The sequence below is a fragment of the Anser cygnoides genome, chromosome Z (genome assembly GCF_040182565.1).
Source record: "Anser cygnoides isolate HZ-2024a breed goose chromosome Z, Taihu_goose_T2T_genome, whole genome shotgun sequence".
NCBI lineage: Eukaryota > Metazoa > Chordata > Aves > Anseriformes > Anatidae > Anser > Anser cygnoides.
The window spans coordinates 10,867,997-10,891,135 of NC_089912.1; the positions used below are offsets into that span (position 1 = coordinate 10,867,997).

The 23,139-nt window shown below is 44.9% G+C and overlaps 1 protein-coding gene across 12 annotated transcripts in view; it reads left to right on the plus strand.

Annotated features, from left to right (window-relative positions):
* The window catches only part of PALM2AKAP2 (PALM2 and AKAP2 fusion), a 257,309-nt gene extending 237,301 nt beyond the window's left edge, over positions 1-20,008 (plus strand). For 8 of the 12 annotated variants that reach the window (XM_013192283.3, XM_066988190.1, XM_048051419.2 and 5 more), the window contains 4 exons: positions 575-2,957; positions 10,715-10,893; positions 12,813-12,851; positions 18,139-20,008. In XM_013192283.3, the coding sequence (XP_013047737.2) occupies positions 575-2,957; positions 10,715-10,893; positions 12,813-12,851; positions 18,139-18,231 (2,694 nt within the window). In that variant the 3' untranslated portion in view covers positions 18,232-20,008. The remainder of the gene's footprint in view (positions 1-574; positions 2,958-10,714; positions 10,894-12,812; positions 12,852-18,138) is intronic. The other 4 variants (XM_048051418.2, XM_048051420.2, XM_048051422.2 and 1 more) reach the window with 1 other exon arrangement.
* The last annotated feature ends 3,131 nt before the right edge of the window (positions 20,009-23,139 follow it).

The following is a 23,139-nucleotide window of genomic DNA, read 5'->3' on the forward strand; positions in this document are numbered from 1 at the left end:
CCAGGATCAATCCACTGAGAAATGAACATCCCCTGGTGTTGTCCCATCCTTTTTAATGTGGGATGAGTTGCCTACTCTTTCTGCATGCTAGCATCTGTTTCTGAAAAACGGGGGCAGTGATACTTTTCATCTGTGGAAGCATTCTGAGATTTTCTTTAGGTGTGGAATACATTTTTACAATACCAGGGAAGATGGGAGCTGTGTGCTGCCTGTGCAAACCTTTGAAGAACCTAAACTGCCAAGTCATTAGTAACTTGTAGATGCAGAGCTCATTTTTAGTGTCAGACCTGAACACAGACATAAAATAATGACCAAGTGAAGATGACAACCAGGTGGGAAATACTTAAATGAAAGATTGCTGTTGTTTTAGTCTTTTGTCCAGTTTATTGTAAGGTAACTTTCATTTTTTTTGTAAGTATTAATGATTTGCCTTGCCTTCTAATTCTGTGAAGGGCTGCTTTAATCTCAAGTTTAAAAAGCATTAGGATTTGCTTTCCAGATGGTGTTTACTCTGTGTAAAATAAAATGCTTCTTTTTTTGGACTTCGTCATAGTTTTGTTCTCTTTTATTTTAGAAATCTTCCCGAAACCCAGAGGATGACATCAGGTTAAAAAAAAATAGAGACCAAAACTGTGCCAATTTTTTGGAGCCGGCTACTGTGCTTGCTGCAAAGGAAGAGAAAATGGAAATTGAAGTTCCAGTTTCTGAACATAAAAGCATCACCACAGTGGCTTCACCAAATCCTGTAGACAATCCAACCCACTTTTTTTCCCCTGCTGCCAGCCACAATGGACTTAAGGACAGGCATGAATCTCTGGACAGTGAAGTTGCTAAAGAGATCAGATATCTAGATGAAGTGCTGGAGGCAAACTGCTGTGATTCTGCCACAGATAATACCTTTAATGGGACATCCTCCCCTGAACCAAGTGCTGTGACCATTATGGATGGCTCAGGAGCATCTGTTAATGTCCCGAATGATTCAGTACCCAATGAAGGGGAAGGAAATGTAGCTGATAAGCAGGCACCCTTGGTAGTTGAACCACATGAAGCTAGTGTAACAGATGAGAACCTGAACTCTAATGGACATTCATTGAAGGAAGACATTAGGGAGAGCCTGAAGATGCCAGGAAGTCCTACTTCTTCAAACAGTTCTAGAAGATCTTCTAAGGATGGAGAAGCAACTTTTACAACCCTTAAGAAAGAGGCTAAGTTTGAACTACGAGCTTTCCACGAAGACAAAAAGCCCTCTAAGCTCTTTGAAGATGAGGATGAGAAGGAAAAGTACAGGGTCCGCAAAGTGAGACCATCAGAAGAGATGATGGAACTTGAAAAGGAAAGAAGGGAACTCATTAAAAGCCAGGCTGTCAAGAAAAACCCCAACATTGCCGCCAAATGGTGGAATCCTCCCCAGGAGAAGACCCTGGAGGAGCAACTGGATGAGGAGCATCTGGAATCCCACAAGAAGTACAAGGAGCGCAAGGAGAGACAACAGCAGCAAGGTGCAACACCAACATCCCCCAAACAGGTCAGCTGCTCCTTTGTACCACCAGAGCCAGTGAATATCAAGAAAGAGGATATTGTCACAGAGCAAATTGATTTCTCAGCTGCCAGAAAGCAGTTCCAGCTGATGGAGCATTCAGGTCCATCTCAGGGTCAGGTCCCACCAAGGCGGTCAGGAACACCCAAGATGTTCTCCATCAAACCCTTCTACAAAAGCCTCAATCCTTCACCTGTAGACAGACCGCTGTCCACTGTGACAAGACCCGTTTCGGTGTACGGGCAAATGGGACAACTTGAGGGTAGTGATGTCACTGTTGTCAAAGCACAGAAGGTCTCCTGTACTTCAGAGGATGACACAAATACTCAGAGTAACACTGCTGACCCCATGAGAGATTCACCATGTAGTGATAGCTCCAGAGCTGGACAGGCATCAAAACTGTGGGCAGAGGATGGAGAGTTCATGAGTGCAAGAGCAGTCTTCACGGTGGTGAAGGATGACGGGCAGGGCGTGCTAGACCAGCTCCCGAAGTCAGCCAGCGCCTCCTCACCCCCTGAGGAGCTCGACTCTGGTTTGGATGACCTGTCTGTAAGGTCTCAGGATACCACCGTTCTGGAGACCCTTTCCAATGACTTCAGCATGGACAACATCAGTGACAGCGGTGCCTCCAACGAGACCATGAGCGCCCTGCAGGAAAGCTCACTGGCTGATTTCTCCCTGCCACAGACCCCACAGGCCGACACTCCGGCAGAGTGCAGGGACGAAGGCATCTCCAAATCTTTCAGTGACCCGGGATGTGACTCACTCTCCTCCACTTTGGCAGACTCCATGGTGATCGATGACCAGCTGGAGTACCACGCTGGCCTGCTTGTTCAAAATGCCATCCAACAAGCCATAGCTGAGCAAGCAGATAAGGCAAACTGCAAGGAAGAAAAGATCCCAGCAGAGCAGGAGATCTCTGTCAAAGAGCAGGCAGCTGCCATGAGGCTAGCTCCAGCCTCCAAGGAGCAGCAGAACCTGATGTTTGAGCCACCCCAGGTATCCTCACCTGTTCAAGAAAAAAGGGACACCATACCAAAGACATCAAAAGAGGAAGACTCAGGACTCAGGGAAGGGAAGAGTTTGCAGCAGTCGCCTGCGTACTCTGCCACCCAGCCATTCCTTGTGGAGGAAAACAGGCATGAAGTCAGCTACTTCAGCAAGTATTCAGAGGCAGCTGAGCTGAGGAGCACTGCCTCCATCCTTGCCACACAGGAGCCTGAAGTGACCGTGGGCCCTTTCAAGTTGCGGTCGAGGAAGCAGCGGACTTTGTCAATGATAGAAGAAGAGATCAGAGCTGCCCAGCAGCGAGAAGAGGAGCTGAAGAGGCAGCGGCAAGGTATGCAGGTGGCACCCAGCCCTGTTATGAAGAGCGCACCAGCCCTGCCCACCAGAACAGTGTCTTACAAAACCGCACCAGGTAAGCACCCAAAGCATCAGAGGGAAAACAAAATATGACAGTAGGGTCGGGTCAGATTCAGTTTTATGCCACTTTTGGTTGAATACAATGTTTGCTTTAGAGGGGGTGGGAGGGTTGTCATGATTTCATCTGCCTGGAAACGGCAGCATTCAAGCCAGGAGGAGTGCTTGTGACAACACAGCTTTTTGTCTGTGAGGACACCTGGCGCAGAACTAACTTATGTACCTTACTGATCATTATTAGAAAATGATGCACTGTGTTCATCCCCTGCCGTGTTGTAGCATGACATGTTTATCGCTGTGCTGCTCAAATCACCCAAAATGAAATTTAGGATCGTCGTGAGGAAGGAATGCAGCATTTTTTGCAGCTATGTGGCTATGTGAAAGATGAGCATACAAGGCCTGTTTGAACAGACTTTCTGCAAGTCATTAAGGAAGTGCTAAGGTTGTTGAGATTTCCAGATTTTGCATTAGATTTCTTTTTGTGTGTGTGTTTTGCTGTTTATTGTCAGGTATTACTTGGCTTTCTTAGAGAACTTTACATGGTAAAAAGATCTCCAGAGCTTTGCAGAGCCATGCATTTCATTTGATGTCATTCACTACTGAATTAAACAGGTGTCTCAAACAAAGTGTTTAATAGATTCAGTAGAAGTCCTCTTCTGCCTCATCAGCTTCTGGTTCCTTATGGTGGCTTGCATTCATAGCAGTTACAGTGTAAATCTCTCTCCCTTTCCCCTTTCAAAAATAAAATTAAGCACTCATGCCTTCTTAAGACATCAAAAAAACTGAAATGGAAAAAAAAAAAACCACAAACAGAAACACATGCCAAGCTCATTTCTGTGTAGTGATTTTTATGAGTATAGATTTCTATACGCTTTGCAAGCACTTGGAAGTTTTTATTAACCATGGTCATTGTGAAGAAGCATTAATTTTACCCAGAGTGCTTAAATTCCATCCTTATTTCCATTAATCATTGACTGCCTCAGTAATGCTTTCAAAACTTGTGCAGGATGATTCTTTTCTTTTGAAAGCAATTGAAGACTTCAAAAAGGTCTGGATTGAGTCCATTACCCAATTTGAGTTTGAACTTGGGAATGTTATGCAGCATATAAATAGCTAATACTCATTTTTGTTTCTTCTGTGAAGAAGATGATTTTAACCCATGTTTCTTGCCAAAAAAAATTAAAATGTAGCAGATGTTGATAAATTCTTTGGAGTGCTATTATTATTACTCCTGTAGAACAAAATTTTTTGATAGGGTGTCTCCAAAAATTGTGTGTTTTGAGCAATATCTGACAAGATGTAAGAGACATGGCACCATGGTCTTCAGCTAGTAGAAGTCCTCATTCTGTAAAGGTGTGCTCATGACCACTTTGAAAAACAGCATCATCTGTAGCTCAAGTGCTTGAAATGAGGCCGATAATGGTTTCATTTTCCTCACAAGTGATTTTGGAAGGGCTGCTGACACTAATGCTTGTTTTAACAGAGCATCTGGGAAAACAGTGTACTTCTGGTAGTTCTTATTTCTCTACGCAACAAGGCATTTACTTTTTGTCTGATGTTAAAATGCTCATTGTAAATTACATTTTAATGAGAATATAAACTTATATTTATAATGAATCATTCTAGACAGTTTTCTTTAAATGTCCAACTGCCGTATGTTCAGGAAAGAAAATTGGGATGTATTTGCCAATGACTCAAATTACTGCAGTTTGCAGCTGGTGACAAGGCAAAGAATTAATTTCTAGGAAAAAGATGAATGTGTGTAATGATGTCATGGATCAAATGAACCAGAAAGACCATTGTCTAAGACTTTCTTAAATCTTCAACTTTCACTGCTTTCTAAGCAGTGGATGTGCCTCAGCAGAGCTCTCAGCTGCTGTAAGCTAGCTCAATGTCCTTGGTGGTGCAGGGTGAGTACCCTCAGCTCACCTTGTCCTTGCAGCCGGCTGTGTTGCAAGTAAAGCTTGCAGGTATCCTCAAAAATAAGTAGAAAGAATACCACACAAGCCCATGGAAGATTGCAGCAACTTCTGTTTTAATATTTTACAGCACCTTTTCAGGATTTACAAAAATAGGAGCAAAAGGAGATTCAGCAGAGGCAACAAAATCTGGCTTCTGGCTGTAATACTTCACTCCTGACAGTTACAGAGGTGATTTACAGAGCCGAAAAGTATGGTATAGATGGGTATAATGAGGAATACGCTCTAGAGCATTCATGATACTGTAATCTGAACATCTAGTTTGCTGTGGAAAAAAAAAATAAAATAATTGAAGGAATGGAGGCACTTCTGTCTTCAAATTGCCTTTGCCAGAGAATTAGCATCTTCAGGGTGCCTTGGCAGAGAGGCTAGGGGGTGAAGTCTAAATTTGTCAAATCTGTTATTATCCTTTGAGTGGGGAGACATAAACTCACCAGAAATCTTTTGAGGAGGTGCAGTAACTAACTTGATTAGAAATGACCTACCTCTCAGGTTGCTGTTTGGCGGTGGATGGGTAGAGCAGCTTTACTAGGACTCCTGGTGCTCCCTGGTTACTTACTGCTCCTTTCCCCCCTTCACACCGGGAACGGCCACTATGCAGGAACAGAAACACAAACCAGCAAAAAATGACTGCAGTGAACTGAACTGCTATTTTGACTGAGTGTGGAAGATTAACGCGATTCACGTGGGTGTATGTGTGAAATAACTGCTAATTACTTTAGGTAGCAAACAGGCTGTTTTGCCGCCCTGACATACAACTTCATGGAAATGGGGGTGAGACCACAGCTGGCATCTGACAGCCTCTCAACACAAGCCCACAGGGATACCAGCAATAAACCTTTGTACTAGTGACAAGTATCCTTTAAAGCTGTTTCAGAGATGCCTTTTAACCCACCTTAGAGCATTGGAGTAAGACACGGAGTCATTTAGCAGAACGATGTCTATGTGTTATGCATACACAGGAGAAGGCCTTCTGCAAGTCATGTCAGAATGGTGAAGGGAAGAACCTATGCGAACTCCTTTGCTCAGAAGTTACATCTGCACAATGAAACACAGGACTGGCAAAAAAAAAAAAAAAAAAGTCTGGCTTAAATGATGGCTAAAAGTAGAGACACTGTGGATCCCAAAATATTTGTGAAACTGTATTTCAGTTTGAATGGTTCCTGCATTGTTTTGCTCTAAGGTGGAACATGGAAAGGGTGAGTAGCTGCACAGCACTCCAGTGGTTTTTTCCTACAACATGCAGGTGGCTCACCGTCCCTCCTGGGCAGATCAGCTGGGATGTTTGATAGCTCGTTAGAACAGGGTGATGAGCGTGTGACACGAGGGGCTCCAGTCTGTATCTGATGATGTAATGACCACATCCTTTTTATTAGAATTACTTGGACTGTGAAAAATTTGCATTTTAGTGCATACGGTGCCTGTCTGTCATAATCCTGTTCAGCAAAGGAAGTTTATTTTTGAGTTGTGAAAATCGTTATGTGAGGGGGCTGGGCTCAGCGGAGGCTTTTCAGTCAGAGAGAATATTTGCTGTCTCATGACAAGGCAGGGGGAAATCCCTAGCATGAGAAGCCGTGCCTGGAGGAAGCTGTCATGAAGCTGCCACGTTTCCCTTTTTGATGTTTGTGACCAAAGCGTTGCTGCATGAGGCACAAGGCAGCGCTGCGCTCCCTGCTCTCCTGTGTAGGAGCTCAGCCCCATCTGCACATCAGCCTGGGAGAGCTCCCCACCAATTAGCCGTCTTCTGTCATTCCCAGTTTATGAGCTGAATGGGAGACTTTCAGGAAGGCAAAAGCCCAGAGGGAAACTGCAGTTTATGAATGCGAGTGATCATGGATCTTTTAATGTCAGGGTAACTCTTCCCTCCACATGGTGAGGAATGTTGGGCATGCTGTCTGTCTGGCTTTCTTCTCCTGAGTAACAGCTGTGGAGTGTAAGCCTCTGTCAGAGGAGCCATTTCAGCCTGAAAACAATTTTCCACTCTCTTTTTTCACCAATAAATACCTACACTAAAGGAAACTTCTAAGGTTCAACCTCAGCCTGGAGAGACTTTTTGTAGAGTGGGAGGAGAAGCAAAAACTCTGGAGCAAGATATTTTTTATGTTTGTGGCCATTGCAAAGTTAATAATGCCAATTATAGGTGTAAAGAGTAAGAATAGGAGTAATACATATACATGAACCCCTTTTTAAAATGAGAATTTTGAGAAATGCCTGAGCAGAAATGCAGCCTGAGTTCGTGGAAGATACTGATTCCTTGCTGTTTCGTAAGCACCAGTATGGAGAAAGAAAAGTTCATTCCCTTCTGCAAGGATCTGGCGTGCTCATCCTCTGGACAGGACATCTCCAGGAGTGCCTTAGCAGCCTACTAGCCCAGCTCATTTGTCATTTGCTTTCTTATCTTTTCCCTAGTGGAGAATGTACATGAAGTGAAAGGATCTTAAAGCAGTGTGCATTTTTGTTTTTTTTCTTTCTTTCTTTTTCTGTTTGCTTGTTTGTGTTTGCATATTCATGTTGCTCAGTTGGTGTTCAAGATAAAAGACCACGTTTCACCTGGAGTGGTAATGAGGCTCCGCATTACAGGGGTAGTATTTTTGTAGATATTTGAGCTATCCCCTGACTTCAGCACAGGCTAGTTTTCTAAAAAGATCGATCTTGCTGAAATACCTTCTTTTGAAAAGTTTTCTCGGCTGTGCAGGTATCTTAAAAATGTCAACAGGAAGTAGTTGCTCTTACCTGTACAAAGCCTGATTCTTCTCATTTCCTTTGTACCCTAATTAATATGTATGCTGGTCCTTGGTACCAGTCGGTTACTTAGTGGTGGCTCAGGCCCTTGTTCCAGGTCCTCTCCTCTGTCACACTTTCCTACTTTTGCAGCAGACCAGCAGAGCATGCACAGCCCACCCTTCCTCAGCTTACAGCAAATGCTTGGACACCCATCAGCTCCGAGAGGTGGTTAAGTCACCTTCTTCAAAACCCCTCTTGCTCCTCAGGAGTCTGCAGAGGTTTTGGCTAGGATGGAGCTGACCCATCCCCAGCTCTTCCAGGACTTTCGTTTTGCACAGAGGTGCCAGGAGATGTCTTATAGACACTCAACTGGGGCATAGCAGCAGCTCTGAGCGGAAAATAGGGGAAGAAATAAAGAGAAATCAAAATTCCTAATAGATCCCTGAAGTCATGCAGTGGGGGCAGCTGCCACCAGGACTGAGGCCACAGAATATTTTTCACAGACCATAAAGAATTTCTTTAACAGAGGGGAAAAAACACAACTTTACAGGTGAGTGCCTTCCCCTGGAGGAGGAGGATGCTGATACCCTCTGTTACCATGTGAGTGTGACTTGGGGGCTGCAGTTCTTCTGGAATCCCACAAATGTGACCCTATTTCCCTCTGACTGAGAGCACAAGTCCATTATCGCTCAGCGTGGATTTGGGCAAGGACCACCAGCAGTGTCTGAGTGGATCAGGTAGTAGGCAAAAGCAGAAAGAGTCGAAAGCACCTGCGATCATTGCATCTTATGATGCTTTTATGCTGAACATACCTAATGCCTGAGAACGGTACTTATCTGGATGGAAATCTGCCAGAAGAAAACGAACCCAGCAACATGTCTACCACAGCCTGAGCTGTCAGAGGAGGTCTGTGCTGGAGCCCAGCTCTGCTCAGGCACGTGGGGATGTCTGTGGTGGATCTGAGAGCCCTCAGGCCTCACCAGGCCCCGTCACCTAACCACAGCCTCCCCCTGGCTGTGACAGTTGCCAGCCTTTCCAACACCGTTGGCATGGGTAGGATTTTCTCTCTCCCACCCTCTTACTCATTTTCACCAAATTATTAGGAACTTATGGGAGAGACTTGCTCTTCTGTGAGAAGTGGTCAAAATGAGGCTCTGAATTTTAGTTTTTAGTGTAATTCATACACATACACAGACAAAATGGTTGCATAAGGGTAATTTCTTGTGGATGCAAACCAACAAACCAGTGTTTTGCTGTGGGCAAGGCACGTTTCTACCTTGGCTTCTCTATTTATGCAAAGGGAACCGTGGCACTGCTGATGCAGACAGCTGCAGGCTGCTGCAGGGTTGCTGTCACAGCGTTGAAATGGATGGGCCCTCCACCCAGGTAGGATAGGTCTGCTTGGAGATAATATCCCCCCTCTAAAATGTGGATCCCCAAAGCCCACACTTCGCATCATTCTTCAGGGGCAGGGGATGGAAAGGGCTGTTTGCTGCAACAAGGTTTGTCTGTAGGACTGAGCAGCCAGTGATGGGTCTGCATCCCTAAGGATGGGTGGACAGCCAAGGAGTTACTTACTACAGAGAGAATGAAGTAATAAAACAGGATACCTGACCCTTAACCAAGCGTTTCATTTCCAGCAGTCTTTTTTTACTCACTGGACATAACGAGCAGGTTGATGGCTGCTCATGGAAATACCCACTCTGCTTGGGGGGATGCTCAAATTCCCAGCCTCATCCCTGCACCAGCCAGCTTAAAGTAAGCCTGTAATAAGAAACTAGTGATGCTGGGATTTTCCGCGCTGGTCAGAAATGAAACAAGCCAGACAAGGGGATTTCTTGTAATATTGACTCAGGTTTCACTTCTTCCATTAAAGTACTACTGACTCTTAGAGGAGATCTCAAGGCTGCTCCCTAGTGGTTACTAGTGTTAACAAAGCATTTTGAAGGAACAGCTAGGTTTTTCATTTGTCTAGCAACAGGAAATTTCATGAAAATCTGCATGATCTTTTTGGCTACTTCACTTATTTGTATGGTTTGGGGTTCAGTAGTAGTTTTGTTTTATTCTTTATTCCCCATCCATTGAACAGTCTTATTTCAAAGATCTTCCATGACATGGAAAAGGGAACCTGATTTTGCTTCAGCATTTGTTTTTTTCCCATTGTAGCCGAGCATGTTTCTGGCATGTACAGATAGGACCCTTTTGCCCCTGCATTTATTTTTGCTGTCAGGCAGAACAGGACCCCCACACCATATTCCCACATTCCCACAACCACTGCCTGCCCCTGTTGTCCTCATTCTCCCCCCCCAGGGCAAGCCAGGCTCTCCTCCCTGGAGCCACCAATGCACAGTCTTCTGCCAGCTGGATCCTTGTGTGGCGATGAGAAGCACAGGCTGTCCTCCCCAGAGGATGCTGTCCCGCCAGCATCCACCCCCAGGACAACCCTCAGCTCTCCTGCAGCTCCTTGCAGTAGCCTTCTCAGTGTGGCCATCTGCAGCTTGCAGGATATATTCCAGGGGAGAGTAACATCAGGGGCCTACACAAAGCCTTGAGCTCTTACGAGGCAGGTAAAGAGCACTGGAAGAAGAAAAATAGCCAGCACTGTTTAGCCAGACTGCCTTCTCTGGACATCTAATACACAGTGGTATCCAGTGCATGGTATCGTCTGAGGAAGAAAAGAAATCATCTTGCATTTTTCCAGTATCTTACATACATTTCCAGATCACCGAGGTGAGTCATGTAGGAGATAGGCCAGCCAGATCCTCCTGTAAACGGTGGTTGTGGGTTAAGTCTGCCTTGTGTCATGTAGTAATTTTTGCTGGGTTTTGTAGAAAGGTTTTGCAATATTTTGATGTAGTGGATTTCAGGAAGAGGGGGAGTGTTTTAAAACCCTTTGACCATTCTGGTTTATCAGGTTGTTTCCTAAGCTTCATTCCAAACTGCTTCTTCACTCAAACCCTGCTAAAAATGCTTCTCCAGCTGTCTTCTTTTGGTAACAACTTGGTGAGCCCTTGACCTTAGATGAGATTGTTCCTTTTCCATGTCATTGCAGGAAAGATTGAGAAAATCAAGCCTCCTCCTTCCCCCACTGCAGAGGGCCCCATCTCACACCCCGACCTGCCGTCTGAGGAGCCTGCAGGAGCCCAGCGGCCCAAGAACTTGATGGAGACCCTTTTGGAGGATTATGAAACACACAAAACCAAGAGACGGGAGAGGATGGATGACAGCAGTGTAAGTGAACTTTCCTTTTCGGTGTGTGCTGTGTGACAGAGACCATGATTCACGAGAATCATGATTTGGAGAACAAAAGTATGTATTACCCTAGAATCTGGTCAGATCACCTTGCAGATGTTTTAACGGTTGTAACGCATTGTAAGGGCCAGCATGACGGAAATGGAAGGATGAGGGCTACTGGGGTGGGAGAGGGAGTCTCAGTGCAAATATCAAAGGCAACTCAAAAAAAAATCCATTTTAATTAATTAAGTTAATTAAATTAATAATAAGGGCAGTAGGCAGCTGCCAGTTATTTTAATTCACACACCATGAAGACCTTCCACTGTGTTATTGTAGCAGCTCTTTGAACTTAATGGATCAGATCTGTATCCATGCCTTTGTTCACAGACTCCCAAAGTCCAGTCCCAGCATGCTTGGGATTCAGTGTAAGTGGATAAATTCCCTACAAGCAGTCCCTTGGAGAACCGGACTGGGAACATCTCAAAAATTAACTTGGATCCTTCAGTGTGCAGCATACCGTTTCCCACTGGAGTTGTTGTCTTTCTCCCACACAAATAGAAACAGAAAATTGGCCAGAATTTCAGTTTGTGAAATTGGTGCCTGCATTTCACTTATTGCTGTAGTAGAGTTCAACCCAATTAACATCTTCTTTACTGGAGGCAATAGTAAGAGGAGCTATGAATTTCATAGCTGGAAGTCCCAAAATTCAGGTGCATACATTGCACAGCCTGTTTCCCAAGAACGCACAAGATGTTTCTCCTTCATACTCATTACTGCTGTGAGTAGTCAGTGCAGAATGTAGTGAGACATAAAGTGAGATATAAAACTTCTTAAATGGACGCGGTTCTTGTTTTGTGTTTGCTGAAGCAGCCAGAGCCCTCCAGGCACTTCCCAGAGACATCAGAACGATGATCCCAGGTGCAAGGAGCTCATGCTCCAAGCAAACTGCTTTCTAGTAACTCTTAGTAGAGGTAGAGTCTCATTAGGTATATAGAAGTAAGTGAAGGTTTGTAATGTGAATACCAGACTACACTGGTCTGGCAACTCCTATTCTGTACTGGTGAATATTATGAAGTGGCACAAGAGAACCAGAAGGAGTGAAATGTGGAGGGGTCCTGTTGCTTTTCTGCTAAAACATAGTAGGAGGGCTGACTTGAAGCACAAGCAGATGAATTCCCAGTACACACCAGAAGCTTTCTGGTCCCTTCTCCTGCTGAAGCTATTGAAAAACTTCCATCAGCTTCACTGGAGCAAGACATCGTTGTCTGCTGGGCTCCTGTTGTGGCATGGGATGTGAGCTGGCACACGGTGATGAGTCTTGCTCCCCTGGCCAGTCACCTGGATGGGGTCTTTGAGAGGTTCAATGTCCACGTTCTGAGCACACCAAGCAGTACTGGTCTATAGGGTTTCATTTCTCCGTGCATACAGTGCACCAAAAGGCTAGAGTGGTTTCAACAGGACAACTGCCCTGCCTCTCCCTTAGACACCACCACTTTCTGCTTCATGTCTGGCTTGGGAGGTTACAACAGGGCAGCTCTGGCTGGGGCTTGCAGGTGTTGCCCTTCAGAAACAGAAGGCAAAAGAGAGCAACTGCTCTTGGAAGAATCTCACTGCTCCAGCAAGTGGGCAGTTTCTTCCAAAGAGGATGTGTAGGCTTCAGCAGGTGAGAAAAAGAGAAAAAGCGGCAGCAAAAAAATGAGCCAAGCACTGACAGTAAACAAGACTGAGACTGGCCAAGCAACGTTATTAAAAAAAAAATGGACTAATGTTTTTATTTTTTTTTCATGACACCAAGTTGCTTGAAATCCTGTACTCTGGGATGTGCCAGTTCTTGCAATTTCTTTGTATTGTTCTTGTTTCCTAATTGTAACATGCTTGTTCAATGTACTAATGCTGGTCTTTTCCCTTTCTGCCAGTACACCTGTAAATTACTGTCTAGCAAGGTTACTTCCGAGGTACTTTTCAACTGCTTATTTACTTTTGCTTCCTCTTGCATGGTGGTTCCAAGTGCATGTTGCTGCAGTTTGCATTTTCATGCTGTGTGCCAGTGCTGTTTCATATCAAAAGAGGGATGCAAATGTGTGTGGGGGATATCCCGTCTTATCTCTCATGAACAAATGTTTGTGTGGCTGGTTTTCTAACCCCCAGATTCTAATTACAACTTCTGGCATGGGAGGGGTTGCAATTAAAGGGATGGGAGCTGTTGCCCAGGACTGGAGCGTTCCTGAGGCGTGAAGCAAGAAATTCTTGCCCTGATCCCTCTTACCATTCAGCTGATGAAGCTGAAGCTGGGGTCCAGGCAACCTCTGACACTGCGTGAAACTGCTGTGGCTTTCCTCCATCCCTGATTACAGGGTATGTAGCAGTAGCAAAATCTTAAGCGTTTTGTAAGGAACCCACACATCAACCTTTCGTCAGTGGAAGAAGAGAGACAGATCTGAGTGCACGGTCTCAGCTTTGTCTGTTTTGTGAGCCTGTTGTCATCCCTGTGCCTTGTGATGTGACAACTGATGGAAGTCCCACTACTTAGCATCAGTGTTGGTCTCAGCTTAGAAGAAATACAGACCTGCTTTAAAAAAGGATATTTTCAGTGACATTTGACATGTTAGCAGGATGTGTGCACAGTCGTTATCCCTACAAAGCTGGGCTCTGCCAAATGCAACAATTTTAGGAGCAGGGAGTTGATACAAGCTACAATTTTGCAGTGTTTTTTAGGAACAACCTGCTCAAAAACATGGACATTTCAACTGCCTGTGATTTTCTATGCAGGCATACGTGTAAATCTGGACTTCTCTATGGGTCTTACCTAAACAGATCCTGGTGATGACTGACACTCCTCTGGCCAGCATCAGCATTGCATTACACACACAAACTTTACACTACTTCCCTGTTTCATAGCACATCAGCTGCCTTGAGACAAGTATGTGAACATCATCTCTCCTAAGAAGTAAAGAAAAGTAAAATCTATGTCCTTCCCAATTCATTAAATAGTTTACTCTGGGTTTTAGCTCACTGATACCAACCAGTGATCGATCTTTGTGTGGATTATTTATGGGGAATTAATCAGTATAGGAGTAGCATACTTCCAGAAACCTGATTTCACACTCAGGCCAGGCCTCTTCTCCCCCATGGAATCTGCACAACAATTTGGGTTATGGCTCACAAGCACTCAGTGATGGTCAGAGCATCCAATGTTGTGTGGGAGGCAGGAGCTAAGGTGTAGATTCAATATGCCCTAGGTTGCCTGTCCACCTTGTAAAAGGACATTAATACAAGGAGAAAGCTGGAAATCAATGCGCATGAATGGAGATTGGATAGAAGATGTGTCTTTTTAGCACGGCAGCAGTCCTGCAAAGCTGTTGCAGAAGCAGCGGAGCCTGTGTTTAAAGCACGTACTTTTGAAGTTGTAAAGGGACCACTGATAACTGTGTGCTTGCTCGTATGCAGATTGTACTTATCCTTAAAACCGTCTGGTTTTGTCCTTAGAAATGAAAGTATTTTCAGATTTACTGGGCATTATTACGTGTTTGCTTAACACTAATCATGCTGTAGGTCACAACTGCAGTAAGGTAATGCTTACGCAGTTTTCTAAGGTTACTGCTGAAAATTTTTTGGTTACAAAATAGATAACCAGCATACTGGATTTTATGGTAGAGGACACACAATTTATGTTGCAGCACAGACCAGCAGCAGTAGTACAGTTACTGTCTTGTTTCAGATAAACACGTTCTGGTTCAGATACTCAGCTCCTCACCGTGCTCACTAGAGGTCTGGTATATCCAGGGATTAGCCCTAAGTAGGTGCAGTACAGCAAATATCTTTGTACTGAAGAACCAGGTGTGTTTTGTCTCTCAGTAGCTGTAGTTATATGTTAAAGCACTTGGTTTTCTGCTCCTGAGCAGGCACAGTCACGTCTGCAGGAATAACCAGTCTGTTTTGTGCCTTCATGCTTTTGTTCGTGCATGGGGCGCTTCCCTGGAGGTGTCTTTCTGCATGGAACTGTCAGAATTTAGTCACTCAGACCTTTGCATTTTCTTTCTTTTGTAGCTTTTAGTTCCTCTGGGTCCAGATGGGAAGAATCAATAAAATATGAAGTTCCAGAAAAATCATTTTGCTTCCACATCAGTCTTGCTGCCACTGTACAATAAAAATTAGCCTGTATTGTACAGTAGTGTGTTTCACTCAGCACCAGCTGGTGGCAATAAATATGCTGTGAACTAAAGCATAGCTTTATTTTGCTTTTTATTCTCATTACCAGTAAGAGAGCAGTTATTATGTGTGTTGGAGGGAGATTCAGGACAGATTGGTCTCCATCTCTAGGGTGGATAGATAAATTAATCTTGCACCTGACAGTGGTGGCCATTTCAGTCTTTTCTTCAAATCCTCAAATTATATTATATCAAATCTGCCAGTAAAGAGCCCTCTGAGATTCTTAGCATGACTCCAGAGCTGTAACCACAAGATCCATGCAGCAGTTTTTTACCGAGAGGTTTCTACAATCTTATGTATCTTGGTACGTGTCCTTCCTTTGCAGCAATTTCTATGCTCCAAATTCTTCCTCTTTTAATGCAGCTTGTAGGCAAATTGCCTTTCCCAAATAGGACATCTTATATCGCATTACTTTTTTGACTGACAAGGCCCAACTACTAGGGCACGGCCAGCTCAGGTCAACAGCCCAAGGACGAGCAAACTGCTTGCTTTGTGACCTTTCTTGAGCTCAGCCACCAATTTCAGACAACTCCAGTTGTGTACTTGTTTTCTCTAGGAGGCGTAAAACTGACACAGCAGGTCAAACACTCCTTTCAGTAAGTTAAAAAGATCCTTTTGGGGTAGCTGCTCAAAAGGATCCTTAGCTGTTAACTACCCGCTTAGGTGTATCTCTGGTATTTAATAATATGCCAGACATCAGTACATGTTTTCCTGCAAAGGCTAAGCCTGTGTTCATTGCCCTCCATGTCTCTGACATAATTCTTCTAACAGTTCTGGTGATGTTTGCAGAAGACAGGCTTCTGGGCACATTTGCGGACAGGTGGTAAATGGAAGAAACCCTGACTTGTCTCTTAAGACAACAATAGGGTGACTGATCTAAAGCTGAAATCTTCAGAGTCCCGACTGTTACAAACACCATCAAAGACCACTGCAACGGGATGATTTCCGGCAAGGAAGACACTGACCAGAAATTGTTATAAATGACATAAAATCCATTTTATTTTCAGCTAGCACAAACCTACAGGCCAAATTCATAAGACCTCACTTAAATACATCACAACTCTGTGACAGTGGAAGTCTTGATTTGAAACTTGTGCTGGATTGGCTATTTTTTTGTGTTTATTCCATTATCCAGTGGGGAAAACAACAATTTTCTGTGTTTTCTTTACTCATTATCCTGTAGTGGCTTTGATAGTCTCTTGTCTCACAGTATATTCCTGTTGCTATCTGAAAAAATAACATTATTTTTTTCACCCTTCATTGCTAAACTTCGATCAGCCTCTATATTTTCCTATTCTGAGAAGATGAGAAGATGATGCCCTAATAGCACATCCCAGTTTTATTTTCTGCATTGTTCAGAGGCTCGGTTTGGGTTGCCTTTCCTTGGCTCGGGCATTCAAAATCCCAGGCACGTAGGTGAAACCTCCAGTCCTCAGCCTTGCAGCTGGAGTAGCTTCAACACAGTGCTTGATGTCTCAGAAGGATTTTTTCACTGACTTTTGGATGAATTGTTAGTTTTGTAGGCACAGTTACCCTCTAGTGGGTGAAACAAAAACTGCTCAACCCTGTTTCCACCTCTGATGGTGGTTCTGCAAAGAGGAGACCTGAGTTTGAGCAAAATCTCAGCAATAAATCCCTCCAGTGGACATGGACCAGATTTGTAGCCCTGGTCAGTGCTGGGAAACAGATGGAGATTTGGCTCATACTTGTCTCTGGTGGATGGATTCTGTCTTTAGCTCTTTGGCTTGTTCATAGTCATACTCAGAACAATCAAGGAAAAAATACACTAATAAAAGCAAGAAAATAATAAAGGAAATAATAAAGTGGACACAACCGACCTCACCTTCAGGACCCGAATGGAGGTTTGGGCTTTAGCGTAAATGAAGAAGTGTTCTTGTTCCTGTAAGCACAATTATTGCCAGCAGTTTCAGCTGACAGTTCAAAGCTGATTTCCTGATATTGTCAGTACAGGAGCCCCTAGCACGTGTGTACGGGTCCAGCCACAGCTTATCACAAGCTGAAAGAACAATTTAGTCTTTAGTTGATTACATTTATTCCAACCAAGTCCTGAGACCTCACCACATCTGGCATTCTACACAGAGGAGTAAAATGGCATCTCTCTTTCTCAAAAGGCCGGTTACTCCTGCGCAGTCATAGACAGTGCAGAGCAACTTTCAGGAAGCAATGAGGACCTGGGTGTTGGTTTCCTGGTGGTGGTGCTATTTATTTTTTGTTGTTGTTATGCTTGCTTTTTTACTATCTCTTTAAATATTTTAAAATTTGTCTTCTCTGGGAGGGCTGATTTAAAACCCACTGAGCGCAGTGGACACTGACAGCTTTGTAGTTTGATCATGGGGCTGTTACTCGTTGTTGGTCAGGAAATAACATTGCTGTGTGCTTCTTCAAGAAGGCCCCAAATCTCCTTTTGGCATACTCCTCTGCTGTTCATTATTCTCAGAGGAGCACATCACATACATGCTAACACCATTTGGTCTGGTCGGAATTATTCTTTTCACCTTGTTGGAACACATATTAAAACCTTCCTACCTAAAATAATTGCTTCTGTATGTGCATGTGTGTGCATATATATGTAATACACAGACTGTAAGTATTTTTTATACATGTGTGTGTGTATATGTTTGCGTGCTTGTGTATGAAGAACATACAGCTGTGCCAGGGCCCATCTCGTAGCAGACCACGCGGGTCCTCCTCGTGTCAGGCCACTTCCCCATGTTCACGGAGTGGTTTTTCACTCCAGCAGTGCTTCAGTTGCGGTGTCTGGGCTGCTGCAAAGCCAAAGACCGCGAGAAGAAGATGCAAGGGTTTGGGGGGGCTGCCTAATTTTGCCTACAGGGGTGTTGTGTTGCAGTAAGCATCTCACAGGCTCCAGCGTGTGCGCCCCCCCCTCTGTCACATCAGCAAGCGCTTCATCGCATGCGGCGCCCCAGTTTGCAGAGGAGGGGCACCCCAACTCCTCTGTGGGGACAGGGTGGTTGAGTGACGGGTGTCTTCTCCCTTTCTCTCCCAAACCAGGTCCTGGAGGCCACCAGAGTGAACCGCAGGAAGAGTGCCCTGGCGCTGCGCTGGGAAGCCGGCATCTATGCCAACCGGGAGGAGGACGAGTAACCACGCAGCGGCACCAGGAGAGCAGCTGCGAAACCAAAAACAAAACGAAAACAAAAAAAAAAAAAGAGAGAGAGAAAGGAGGAAAAATTAAACAAAAAAAGCAGCAGCATTTAAATCCGATATTTATTAAATACACAACAAACTTGATGATGCACATAGACACAGAAATGATCCAGCTCCCGGCAATCTTAAAACAACAGGAAAAACGCACCCAGGAAATGCCCCCTCCTCTCTCCCCTGTCTCCCCACTAGGAAATAACCCCCGGGGTGGGGGGGATACAGGGTGTGGGACCCCCTGGGACCGGTGGGAGGCCATCCCCATGGGCCGGAGAAGCGGCTGGAGGGGAAGGCTCGTGCATCCCCCTGGCCAGATTCACAGCCCCCCGGTGGACCCACCTCCAGGTTCTTCTCCTCCCGCAGCCGCTGCACCGAGACTGTCAGCATCACCTCGGCGAACCCCCCCACAAAGACACCACCAAAACACGACGACGTTGCCCTCTGATGTTATTTCTTTGAGGGGACTGAAGGGTTTGGGTTTGGGACTGGGATTGGGGTGGGTTTTTTTTGGAGGGGGGGGTTCTGCTCCCCTTATCTAGTAATTTATCTGTTTAAAAGGAAAAACAAATAAATAAATGGGGAAGCAGCTATTGCAAATGTACAATCCACTAGGCTCAGTAAAATACAGTCCTTGTGTTGCAAACACAAGCCATCACAATTAAGGAGTGGAATAGATGGGGATGAGAGCTAAGCCAAATGGATTACCTTAGCTTTAGGATCCTATACGCTTGCAATATCACCTGAGCTCCAGGTTCTCAGATCATATTTACATAACAAAGTTTCTAAATAGAAAATCTGTATTTAGCGGATTACAACTATTTTTTGATGGTGGGGAGGGAAAAGAATGGCGTATGTGTAAAACCTATGAAGATGGGTAGTTTGAAGTAGAAAGGTAGTGGGAAATGAATACAAATAAAGGACATTTAATTTTTAAATGAGGCAATAATTGAACTAAGCCAGACTCTGGCCTAGGAAGAGGTATGAAATACAGAAGAAAGATGATAGCTACGTCTTTAACTATATTTATACAACATAAAAAGCCTTCGGAGCAGAGTGCTTTGTGAGAGTCTCCAGGTTTCCAGGCAACACAAAAGTTAAGGGGGGAAGTGAGTGAGAAAGATTGAGCAAGGGAGAGCAGACAGAGGAAGAAAAACGTGACTTTTGCCATTCAGCCAGTGTTTTCAGCGCTACAAGCAGACCGTCGAGCCTCTAGTCGTTGCTTAGGCTTGGGATCAGCAGTGAAGGATTCGTGTGCATCTGTGTGTGCATGGGGGCGTGGGTGTGCAGGTGTGCGTGCGCGTGTGCATGCGGGTGTGAGGCGTGTGCAAGAAGTCGTATGGCGGTTCGTGTGTTATTTTCTCCAAGGCTGTTTACCAGCTACAGGGGTGAGTGCTATTTTTTTTTTCTGAAAGGGGATATAAAAACAAGGCACTGAGTTAATGCAGTATTTGTGATATTAAAATTTGACCCAACATGGTATTTGCATGAGTCACAATTGCAAAGTATTGACCAGTTTTGTAAGCTGACAATTAGGAAAAGAAATGTGGTATTTATTCTTGTGCTTTGTATTTGTATGTAGTATAGAGGCTGCGGGTTTACTCTTTTCTTTTCACGCAAGCAATACAATAAGAGTATTTTACAACTGGGAACCATAATTTCTGGACCAGAAATGAACAAGTTTGGGAGGTGACAGAAAAAAAAAAAAAGAAAAAAAAAAAGACACAGCTTTTTTTCTATATAAAATGTTCTGTCTTGTTTGTAAACAACCAATTATTATTTTGAATTATTTTTAAAACCATTGCCCTCAATGCTGGTCCTCCCTTAAGCCTCTCCTTGGTTTTATGGCCTGCTACACTGTTTTATCCTGAAACAGTGAGCTCATTTCAAGTGAGTACCAATACTGTGAACATACTTCTGGTGCTTTTCTTAAACAAACACAGAGCTTGCAACCAAATGATTTTTTCCCCCCACAATTTCCTCCAGCATGCTCTCTCTGTCCGTGGACACTACAGCATTTTGAGGCCTATTTTCAGGGAATTGCAGTGGATGTGACTATAGGCACGTGTAAACTTTGTGGATTGTCTCCTTCAGTGCTGTTGAGCAACAGAAAGCCCTGCTGGCCTGTTTGCAGTGAGGAAGGCAGCCAGCTTGTCACAAGGACGCCCTAGCCTGGGTGCAGGGGGGACACCACACGCACATGGGGGCAGGATGACCTTGATAGAGGCACCCACTGCCAAGTCCAGGTGACTAGCAGTGAACCGTGGTCCACATCTGGGTGGGTTCAGCCTGGCCACGAGGCTGTAGGAAAGGCAAGCGACTGGTGCTGCATCCCAGCAGGACCGTACGTCACGTAGCAGCACCCACGAGCGCTACACACCTGTACCAGGCTCCCTCCACCCCCTGGGCAGAACAGGGGTGAGACTGGGGAAAAGTGTCCTGAGCAGAGGAGATGGCCCTGTGCTCATGGTGAGGTGGTCTTGCATCAGACGATGCTTCCCCTGGTGTGTGCTCCCAGGAACTTGCATCTTTTTTCTTTCTTTAATGTGGAGGTCTATCTTTCCCTCCCGCTCTTCTCACTGGAAGCCACTGACTTTGACCACCCATCATGAGGCACCTTCTCTTGCGTTGCGTTGACCCCCACCTTGGTCTTTGGATTGCAAATCACATTGCCCCCTGCACCGGAGGCGTGTGGCGTGTCAGTGCCGAGCAGCCAAACCTTGCATCCAGCAGTGTTCTTCTCTTCCAGAAATTATGGACACTCGTCCGCAGCACGCGTTCAGTGCTGCGACAGCGCGAGTGCTATGCAGGTTACTTGCCTCTTTGTTATTTCATTTGCATGCTACCGAGCTTAGGTGTTTATAAGTATATGCCAGTAATACATATCTATCTATATATAACTATATCCAATGCAACCAAGGAGCACTATTGCAGAGTTAACTTTGTCTCCACAGAAGAAACACTCAGATCCTTTCCCGTGGCAAAGACTGGTTTTAATGAAACTGTGTATTGAGGGATAGTTAAGCATTAGCGTTTGTGATTATAATCAGTTTGGGGTTACAGTGCAGGTTTTCTGAGCAATTTGTCTTAAACGCTGCCAGTTTGGGCTTCACCTTGCTCCGTATTGGCGCTGTCTGAAGGAAAATACAGTAACATTGATTTGTTTGGCAACCAAAAGGTGGCATCCTTGTCATGACTTACCAACCAGTTTCAACAATACCTGGCTTTCTGTATGTTAACCACTTAAATGTTATCCTGCTTCTGTTTTATAGTGACTGTGAGGCCTACAATGCAAGTATATAATTATTTTCTCATTAAAACAGAAACCCGTGTTGTGTTTCTATCCAGCTGACTGTGCCTCCGTGCCCCCGCAGGGCGCGGAAGCAGGGTGGCTGGCCAGCTCCAATGCTTCTTGCTGCTTGCCCATTGCTTCAGCCCCTTCCTGCTCAGCTTGGCTACGAGAGACCCCGTCCCTGCTGGAAAGCCATGGCCACACTTGCCCATATGGGAGCTGGAAGGTGCTAGGGTGTCACATATGTGGTGGCTGGAGACCAACTGTGGGGGCATGATGGGAACCGGGCAGGCTCACGCCAACCACCCTCCCCATGCCAGGAATATTCAGTGTATATTCATTTAATTACAACCCTGAACACTCCCCACTGGAAGAGGCTGAGAACACAGGGATTCCTGTGGGCGCTGGGCCACGTGCAGTGATTCCCTTGTACCCTCTGTGAGCCCTCCTGCTTCCCTTCCACGTGCTACACCAGAAATGGCCGCAGAGAAAAGTCAAGTGTGGATTTCCTCTCCAGTGAGCAAATCCTGAAGATTTAGACATTGTACAACTCAGGCAGTCATGTCAGTGGGTGGCGGGAATTTTGGCAACAAAGTCTGCTATTAGCAGTTGCTGGTATTTGTTTAATTAGAAACACTTAGGACATCTAAAGTACCTGCCACCTCACTGCGTAGCCAAAATGGCATTTGGCAATCCTTAGGGTATTTTTGCTAAGTAGTTAAGGACTATAAAGGAGACAATTTATCCATCATTTCTGGGGTAGGCACGTATAAGGTGAGTATATTGCACCTCTAAATGCTGCAGGTGGCTTTAAGAGACTACGGTCTTCGCCACAATGAGAAAGCAAATGAGAGGCAGAGGATCTCCTTGGCAGATTTAGCTTGATCTGATGCAGGGCCACAAGGCCAGGTAGAGCCACACTGATGACTACATCTGATTCTCCCCAGACCCTTTTATTTTTTATTTTTAATCTTGCAGGCAGGTGACACATGACCTTCTTTTTCCCATTTTATCCTGCAAACAGGAAAAGCATAGATAGGAACCTTTCAAAAAATAACTTTGCAGCTGTGCTAACCACCCTTCTGGCATAGCCAAGCATGGGAAAGAAAGCCTCTGCTGATATTGAGGAGCACCCATATCTTTGTGCCTTTTCTTTTGTTGTCCCTGACACAACAACATAACAACATAAGCCACACTCCAACATAATGCTGTCCTAGAGCTGGCACCACCATCTCTGTCAGGTTTCCCAGACTGGGTGGAGGCAAGAACACAAGATGGGTTTTCCAGAGCTGTGTGGCAATAGGACATTAAAAAAAAAAAAAAAAGTGGGGCACACACCGTAAGGAATCCAAACCTGGGCATAGCAAGCTGTAGCAGAGGAGAGACAGGGCTAGGCAGGACCAGAGCTAGAAATATTAGCATGGATATTAGCTCTGAAGATGACTTTTGATGACGGTCTCATTATCGAATTGACTAGGGTGGGCAGTCCAGGAGTGCTGGCAGCAGGTGGGTCCAGCCCTGTGCTCCTTCCCAGATGAAAAACCAACCAGCATCCTGATGTT